This window comes from Dendrobium catenatum, unplaced genomic scaffold, assembly GCF_001605985.2.
Source record: "Dendrobium catenatum unplaced genomic scaffold, ASM160598v2 fragScaff_scaffold_483, whole genome shotgun sequence".
Lineage (NCBI taxonomy): Eukaryota > Viridiplantae > Streptophyta > Magnoliopsida > Asparagales > Orchidaceae > Dendrobium > Dendrobium catenatum.
The window spans coordinates 458,377-467,914 of record NW_021318945.1 but is presented as its reverse complement, the minus strand read 5'-3'; the positions used below and the strand labels follow the sequence as shown (position 1 = coordinate 467,914).

The 9,538-nt window shown below is 34.4% G+C and overlaps 2 protein-coding genes across 2 annotated transcripts; one reads left to right on the top strand and one right to left on the bottom strand.

The window, feature by feature from the left end:
* Positions 1-608: 608 nt before the first annotated feature.
* On the bottom strand, positions 609-1,524 carry LOC110111078 (30S ribosomal protein S13, chloroplastic). Its single transcript, XM_020842777.2, has 3 exons — positions 1,316-1,524; positions 1,003-1,227; positions 609-906 (listed from the first exon to the last, which is right to left on the bottom strand). The coding sequence occupies exons 1-3, from the start codon at positions 1,448-1,450 to the stop codon at positions 742-744; spliced, it is 525 nt and encodes a 174-aa protein (XP_020698436.1). The 5' UTR covers positions 1,451-1,524; the 3' UTR covers positions 609-741.
* A 589-nt stretch (positions 1,525-2,113) lies between these two features.
* Positions 2,114-4,498, top strand: LOC110111074. Its single transcript, XM_028694407.1, has 2 exons — positions 2,114-4,056; positions 4,171-4,498. Exons 1-2 carry the CDS (start codon positions 2,114-2,116, stop codon positions 4,496-4,498), a joined length of 2,271 nt encoding a protein of 756 aa, XP_028550240.1.
* Positions 4,499-9,538: the final 5,040 nt, after the last annotated feature.

Here is a 9,538-nt window from a genome sequence, read left to right as displayed (position 1 = left end):
CCCAACCCATAATCGATTACTCTCTCATGTGGCGCGACTCCTTAAATTGGGAGATAATAACTATGTGGCCCTGCACCTATGGGGTTGGTTGCTGGTAGGCCCACCGAGGGATTAGTTACGCCGCCATGCACGTCCTTTAGGGGTGGCAGCGGGTAGATACTTCCGTTCCTAAAAAAAATTATCATGAAAGGCTTTCAAAAAGACCATGCCTAAAAAGGAATATTTTCTATATGTTCAATGTTAAATGTTTATAACGGCTCAATTAGTTGTTCGGAAAAAAAAAAACTGTTATAGAAAAATTACTTTATTCTCATTTACTTTTGTGTGTGAAATCTCAATCAGTACCTTCGAGGGGTTTTGAAGGGTTGTGCAAAGTTCAAACTAATATTACTTGATTTCTAACATCTAAAAGAATCTAGCACATTTCACCATTTTTATAATAAGTATTCTAACTTCAGGCAGCCCTAAGAACAATCCTGTTTTGTAGCTCATAGTACATTTGAAAATCCAAGCAATATCAAGGAGTGTTATTGAAATTAAGAAGGTCATCAAGAAATATAGAGCGCAAAACTGTCATTTAAAATAATTAAAAAAAGGCAATGAATCTAGAAATCAAGATAATTCCATTGGAGAGGTCTCATAAAGAATTTTTGGTAGCCTTTCCACAGGTAGAAGAAGAATTGGACTAAATAATAACAAGAGACATACACCATCCACTCAGAATAGTAGAAGAAGATACCATCACTTAGTCTTCTTTTTTCCGGCTACCGCTACCTTCTTACCCTTGAGCGTTCTGCAATTGTTCTTCGTCCTCTGGCCCCTGCACGGAAGCCCCATCTGGTGCCTAATCCCCCTGTAGCATCGGATCTCCTTCAACCTCTCAATCGCCAGCCGATTGAAACGTTTCTGCTCCCCAATTTAGTCGCCAAATATCTTAAAATGACGAAAAAAAGTAGTCCAAACAAAGCAATTGAAACAAAAATGAAAAAGATGAAAGCTTACGAGGTCTCCCTCGATCATATACTTGGAAACTTCATCACGGAGTTGGATGAGCTCATCTTCAGAGAGATCTTTAGTGATTTTATTCTCCATTCCGAGGTCGCAGAGGATCTGACGAGAACGGCTTCGGCCGACGCCGTGGATGTGCTGCAGCGAGAACTCTACGCGTTTGTTGTTAGGTATTTCCACACCTCCGACTCGAACGCATTGGATTCTGATCCCTCTGAGCTGAATCAAAGAAAAAGGAGGAGGTTGAAGAGATTAAGAAGATTAAGGAAGATGCGATTGAACGTTTCGGAGGGGAAATGGGGTTAACCTTTGGAGAAGTTGAAGAATAGTTAGAGAGGGAGAGGGGGAGAGAGGTCGGGAGAGACGAAGAAGTGTTCTCGCCTCGGATGAAGGTGGATAGAGAGGAAGCAAGCGGAAGCATCATCGCCGAGAGGGCCGCCATTTCCGGTGTCCCTGCGCCGGTAGCTTGAGCTCAGTCTTTGGTTTAGTTCTTTCGGATAATGGCCGCAAGGATGTGTAATAGGGTATCGTGTGGTATAAGTGTAATATTAATAAATGAAATTTTAGATATATAAAATTATAGATATAAAATGGTAAGCATGTAATTTTTTTTTTTTTTTGGAAAATTGCAAGGAGGTTGTTATAATTTCTCTCTAAGAAAATTTATGTTATTTACCGGTGTGTCGCGTTTGCTCATTTTATCCCAGAACAAAGCATATCATTTATTCCCGTCGAGATACCTCACGCCATCGTCCCTTTCTGTTCCCGTCGAGACACCTCACGCCATCGTCCTGGTGTCTGCTTTCTCGGCAATACCCTGCATTTCTTGGTAATACACTGCACGCCATCCCTGATTCTGTGTTTTGAACATTTTCGGTAATACACTGCCCGCCATCGTCCTGTGTTTTTCAACAAAATTCCATCCAGCTAGTGATATTTGTGAAGAAAAATCTTTCAAATAAAAATAGATAAGTTTTTTGTATTGCTGGAAGAACGAACTGAAGCTTGTTTAAATAAGTGATAATAGGAAAATTGTTGAAATTTTCTGATTAATAAGTATTTTAGCATAACTTATAATTTTTCTCATTTTACTTTTGTGCTAGATATGGATTTCAATAGTTTGTGTTATATTGTGTTCAAATATGGAGGATATTGGAGTGCAGTCAAGGGACGGAACAGGCTAAAATATGTTTGTGGTAACCAGAGAACTTTAAAGCTTCGGATAAGTGATGTCAATTTGTGCTTACTGAAAGAACGAACCGAAGCTCTATGCCCGTGGCTAAAGGGTCATGCTTATGACCTACACTATCACATTAATGGTACATCGCCTAAAAATTACATGCCCATTATAAGTGATATTGATGTAATGGACATGCTTTCCTACTCTTCTGGTTCCCATAGAATGGAGGTTGTTGTCGTTGTGAAAGAGCTTGAAGAAAATATGGGTATGACTTGTGATAGTGACCATATTGAGATGCATGATTTTAGTGGCAACAAAATGACAAACCATGATGATTTAGTTGGTGGAATTTCTGATGGTGTTATTAAAAGTCCTGATTTAGAGGATAATTCCCTAGTTGTGGGATCGCGTTTTGAGGATTCATGCAGTTTCAAACAAGTCATTCGTTCCAATGTAATAATACATAACTTTGATATCAAGATTAAGGCTAGTGACAAAACAAGAGTTATTGGTACATGCTCATATCGTGGTTGTCCTTGGAGGATAAGAGCTTCGTTATGTTCTGATAGTCATTCTTTTGAAGTGAAAAAATTGCATCCTATACATTTATGCCCAGGGGTGAATAGAGCTGGGAACAAGCAAGCAACTACAAGTTGGGTTGCACAAGAAATCCAAGACATTGTCAAAAGAAATCCTGATATCACACCAAAGGACATTAGTAATACCTTGGAGACTACTTATGGTTTGAGTTTACCTTACATGAAAATATGGCAGTCAAGGGCACTAGCAAGAGATCAAATGTTTGGATCAATAGATGAGAACTATAAGTGGGTTCCAATGTTGAGGTCTAAATTACTCAAAAGAAATCCAGGTTCTCATATTACATATCAATGTGACAACAACAACAAATCCTTCAAGAGATTCTTTGTTAGTTTTAAAGTTTGCATTGATGGTTTCCTCTCTGGTTGTAGATATTTAATTGGTGTTGATGCCTGCCATTTGAAATCAAAATATTTAGGTGTTCTACTATCTGCGAATTGTCTTGATGGGAATAATGGCCTCTTCACAATTGCAATTGCTGTTGCTGAATATGAATCGAAGAAGTGTTGGGAGTGGTTTCTAAAAAATTTGTCAGAAGCATTTAGTTCTGAAATAGAACATTTGGCCTTCATATCTGATATGGAAAAAGGGCTTGGTGAAGCTATAAGGGTTGTTTTTCCAAAAGCCGAACATAGGGTGTGCATGAGACACCTATGGAAGAACATTAAGAAATTCTTCCGCTGTGAAGATGGGAAAAAATTGCAGAAGTTGGTTTGGACAACCACAAATAGTTTTAGTGAGCACATTTTCAATGCATCTTTTGAAGACATCAGAAACCTAAGTCCTAGAGTATATTCATACCTGGTTGGCTTGACATGTAAATGGTCTAAATCCACTTTTTCACACCATATTAAAAATCATTACAGCACAAATAATATGTCAGAATCTTTCAATTCATGGGTTGAAGAGGCTAGGAGTAAGCCAGTTGTGGATCTAATCGACATGGTTAGAGGAATGATGATGGAGCAACGTTCCCAAAGGAAGTTAAATTGTAGTTCTTGGAAAGGGCCACTTGTTCCTTGCGTTGAGGAATACCTACGAGATGTCACAACAATGAAAGATCACTTTATTATTCGCCAATCAACTCCAACCAAGGCTGAGGTTGAAGGAAGATACGAAAGACATGAGGTTGATATTGAGAACCATATTTGTAGTTGTGAATTTTGGCAAGTGAGTGGATTTCCATGGGTGCATGGTGCATCATTCATTGGATCAAAACAGTACAATTTATGGCATAGCTATGTGGACGATCACTACTACACATCTAGGTTTGCAATTTATTAATGATGTTTTCATTTAAACAATTTAATTATTACTGTTTCCACTTTCCAACTTTATTTATCATTGCTACTTTCACTTTCTAACTCCATTTTATCAAGTAGATATAGAATAACTTATGAAAAAGCGATAGGAACACTACGAGGGAAGGATCAATGGTCGATACTTAGTGATGGAGAGGAGGTTGGACCTCCAATATCAAGTAGGCCTCGTGGAAGACCAAAGAAGAGAAGAATGAAAAACTTATTGAAAACTACAAAGAAGACAAAAATGAGTCATAAGTGTGGACGATGCAACTCGTGGGGACACCATAGAAGCACATGTAAGAACCCTTTAAATGGCGACGGACCTGGAAATGATGATGCCTTTGAAATGCCGACAATATCTTCTCCACGTGAAAAAATCCCGATTAGGCGTGTTGATCGTGGCTGATAATCAACTATTTCGTGCTTATATTTTGCTTCTAACTTTTGTATTTTAAAGTTAACGTGCTTTGGCTTTACCAAGTGTGGACAATATCTGCTTCGAGCATTTTGGCTTTACCAAGTTTTTTGTTACTTATAAGTAAATTCTGGCTCATAGATTTTGAAGCTTGTAAACGAGCTTCATTTTGAATCAGAATTAATATTATGCGATTTTTGTAATTCAAATTTTGGCTCATAGATTTTCTGACGTTTTAAGTATAAGCTTGTAAACGTGCTTTATTTTGTAGCTTAGAAGCAAATTCTGGCTCAGTTTTACTAATTCAAATTGAGATCTAAACAAAACTGTAATGAGCTTATACTACATTGTTCCATTTCAACTGAGCTTATACTCATTCTTAGAATTAAACAGGAAAAACGATTTTTGTTTTCCCATATATTGTTGCATTTCAATTGAAGAACAGAAAAAGCAATTTCTTTAGAAAAACAAACATATATTGCATTCAACTCATTCTTAGAAGTAAACAGGAAAAGAACACAAATATCTCATTTCAACTGAAGAACAGATATTGCATTAAACAAACGTTTTTACATTCATCAAAAGTTGGTACATTGATCAAACAGATCTGGTACACGGGACATAGAATGGATGGCAACAGCAACAAGTAAAATTATGATAACCAATAAGAATTTAATTTGAATCAACTCTGATATCACTGTGCCCGCATGTTTCAAGTGAAAGTCTGATGCTTTTGTGCTCCTAAAGTGATTGACATCTTCTACTTCACAATTCTCTTCGTCAATCCTTCGAAAAGAGTGACAATCATCTTCCGATCTATTCCGGGGACATCGATAGAACTTTCTGCCGCGATTATTAGCTTTGTAGCAAGTATAGATTTGACATTGCATATTGCAACGACAGTAGATTGGATTGTGTTGACCGGCTTGAACTCATATCGCAGATCAAAATTTACTCAAAGTAACAGAAAAAAAAATTCACCAAAACAGAATATCAAATAAAAGTAACATAAGATGTCAATAAAGGAATCATACAAATAAACTGAAATGAATTTAATCAAACAACCTTCAGTTCAATGTATAAAATTTCGCAAGAAACTAAAGCATATCAAGATGGAGAAGATTAAAGCAGGAAATTGAAGCCAAGAACCAAGCTTGAACAAATATTCGACGAAGAACCAAGCTTGAACAAGTTCGGGCTTTGACAAAGATTCGGCGAAGAACCAAGCTTTAAGGAGTAATAACGAGCAAAAGAAAATGTTCGAACACCAAAATCGCATAGCAAGATGGAGAAGAACATACCTGTCGGAACAGATTAACGAGCCGATCTAGCGAGAGGAAGAGGAGGTAAAGGCGTTTAGGGTTAATACACCAAAACGGCATAGCAAAATGAAGAACATCATACCTGTCGGAACGGAACGACGAGCCGATGGAGCGCGAGGAAGAGGAGGTAAAGGCGTTGTGAGAAGCTCGAGCGACGGTCGCGGTTTCTTTTAACGAGAGTGGAACGGAGTGGTACGTTTGATGAGAGTTAGGGTTTTTAAGTGGTGTATATGTAAATAGGAAAGTTTAGGTGTTAGATATGTAAGTAGGCTTGTTTTAAGTGTTATGTATGTAAAAATCCCTTTTAGAAAATGCATTCATTATGTTTTTTGATAAGATTAGCGTCGGAAGTGTACACCCAAATAGGCGATTTGATGCAAATTGGCCCATCTTACTACGTCGAGTACTCAAGTTCAAGTAGCCAAGGGATATTTATATCACTAACAAGTTCAAGTTGCCAAATTTATTTAGTTTAACCAGTATTATTAGCACACTCGCTAATGCTTTTTGCCTAACTTGCCATAGCTATTAGCCCGAGGTCTCAAAAGCCACTCTCTAGAACTTAGCAAGCCTTAGTCAAGTTGGTAGGCAAGTTCACATGAACTCGTCTGTAGAAATCAAAATTTGTATCCTAAGTGATCAAATAGAAACTAGCTATGTTCATTCCTTTTAGAACAAGCACCAGTTAAGCCCTACTTAAGCCCTACTATATAATTTTACATTTTTACTAGTTAATCTAGTTTTACTCAAATGTAATATTTCCTACAACATTAAATCTCAAACCAAATCTATAAATAGAGATTTAGAGGGTGAGGCAGATCCCATCATTTGCAAAAGTCTTACAATTTTGACAATTTAGTGAAATCTCAAAGCTTTGTAATCTAAATTCTCCTTTCTCTTTTAAACTTATCATGCTTTTGTTAGTGAAGTCGTGGTGTCAATCATGAACAAATTTGAATTCAATATGAGGTATGGAAGTTCAAAATGATTTGCAAAGCATAAATTTAACACTTCTTAGAGCACCGTTAGGAACAAATGAAAAATAATGATTATAATATAAACCATAAATAATTGGCATAAGGCTAATGATGATAATGCTGTGGAATTCCTCTCAAATTGGTTGTTAAATGGATAGATTCACATTCCTCCCTAGTTTTCTATACAAGTGGTTTGAGCTTTCTTTCAGTAGAAAGGATATATAAGCCAAAAGCCCAAACACACCGCATTCCCTTTTTCTTTTTTTAAACACATCGCATACCTTAGGCCTTGAACCCTTATTTGGTACCACTTTCATGCTGGAATCATTTATATTAGCCACCATATAAATTTTGAATTTCATATAAAAGACATGTGACACCTCTAAGATCAGAGTGCCATTCAAACTTGTCTAACCATATCAGAGGTCACGTAATGTATTAAATTTTGTATTTTAAACTTTTTTGCATAAGTTTAGAAATAATACGTATATATGAAAAAGTTCTACATGTGTTCTGAAGTGAGTTCTAGGGGTTTAAATGCTTATTTGTAAAATTTGGAATTTTTTTTAGAGTGCCCTAATGTCGTGCTTTCTAGCGCCCTGACACTTTGAATTTAAAAAAAAAATGAATTAGTAACTCAATCGAATAGTGGGGCCTAAGCATTTATCCAAATTCTACACTTAAAAATATATCTTTTTTTATTATTCATTCCACTCGTTTCATTTGTGCAATCAGTTAGTGAGAGAAAAAGAGGAATTTTTAGAGAGAAAAAAGAAAATTTGAGCCACTTTGATCCGGTATTTATTATCGGGTAGGTGTGTAAAAATGAGTTTTGGGGTTGGATTTTGGTCAAACTTGAAATTGACCTAAGTTCAAATGGGTTGACCACATCTTGACCCGATTTTATAAATGAGTAAAAAATTCAAACCCAAGCACGACCTGTCAGGTTACCGAGTTGACCTGATGTGATGCCTCATAATCTAAATTAAAAGAATTATTCAATTAATCTTTTAATAAACTATAACCAAAGCTATCTAATTTTATTTATAAAAAATAAACAAAAATAATAATTTTAGAATTCAAAACATTTATATATACATATATATTCAATCCCAAAAATCACATGAAATACTTAGGATCTATACAAATAATTAATCACATATTTATCAAGTCTTGAGTACAAAAGAATTGTTAAAATAAAAAGAACCTAAACCTAAAGGAATCCTAACCAGCCTCACACTCTTGATTCTCTACCCTGATCTGAATTATTTAACCACATATAATAAGCTAAAAAGTCCACAAGTCACCAAAATCTATAACTGAATTCAAAGTATTGCAAATGAGCAATATGCATGTCAACAATCAAATCATAACAATTGCATTCATATGATCATTGAATTAGTACAAAAAAAATCAAATTGTTTTGTATGAAATATATAAATAAGTATGAGTGTTAAATTACTAAAGCTATCGTCATATCAATACTACAATTAATAAAAAAATCGTATAAAGAGATAAAATAAAATTATTAATAAAGACTGTCGAAATCAAATCAATATAGTAAATTATATTGGAGTGTACACATGCTATCAATATATTTCATGTCAATATTAAATCAATATCTTAATCACATGCTCAATATATCTTATATGTCATGTGCTCATTGAATATATCATTCTTTTTGTATCAATAAATCAATAATAGTGTCAATAATAAATCTTTACAGTAATATGAATAATGTTTAAATAATATTGATTTCAATAGTCACACTAAACAAGTAAGAATTATAGCTATCACAATATTTTTCAATATCGGTGTCAGTATTAGTAATCGCTAGCTCAGTAAATTGACTCGTTACCCTTTTGCCCATCGGCACAGTAATCATCTCCTTATAACTTTCAATTAGAGTTTCACGTGAATCAATAGATGATAACATCAAAGCATATTATTTAAAGAAAAACTTGTAGGCTCACTATCCTGTAAAGGTCAATCAGTCTCTAACCATTAGTCAAATAATATTTACTTGTCTTTTACACATACACATTATTATCACATTATTATAATAGTAATAATGACTAGTTGTTTCTCAATCACATATACACATTCATTTTCAATGTATTCAATGTATTGCAGTAAATAAAACATATATTGAGCTTAATTCACAAAGTGTCAAAATGTCATAACGGTAGACAACAAAATCATACTAAGCAAAAATTTATATTTTTAGAATTTAACAAAATTATCAAATATTGCATAAAATAATATTCTTAAGCTTTGGTTGACCTAAATCACTATTTTTATATGTCAAAATAAATTTCCGAGAAAGCAAAAATAATTTTATTTTCAAAATCATCTGGTGAAAAATCTCTAATAAATACTGATATTTTTCATAAATCTCAGTCTCTATAATATATTAAAAGTTACTCGGTGAAAGCTTTACTAATACAAAATTATCATTATTTTTTAATAACGAAAATACAAATTTGATTATAAAAATATCAAAAATAAAAAATCTTTGAAATAAAAAAAATAAAACAATGTTTCTTTACAGTGAGATGAGTAAATTTTCTGACTGGCTTGACTGACTAAAATCATTGCACAACCTCTAAATCCAAGCTTTTCTTTTCTTTATCCTCTCTTTTCTCTCATTTTCTCAAAATGCTCTATGTTGCCAAATTATTAAGGGAAAATAGATTCTTAAATAATGCATTAACATATTTTAATATAATATA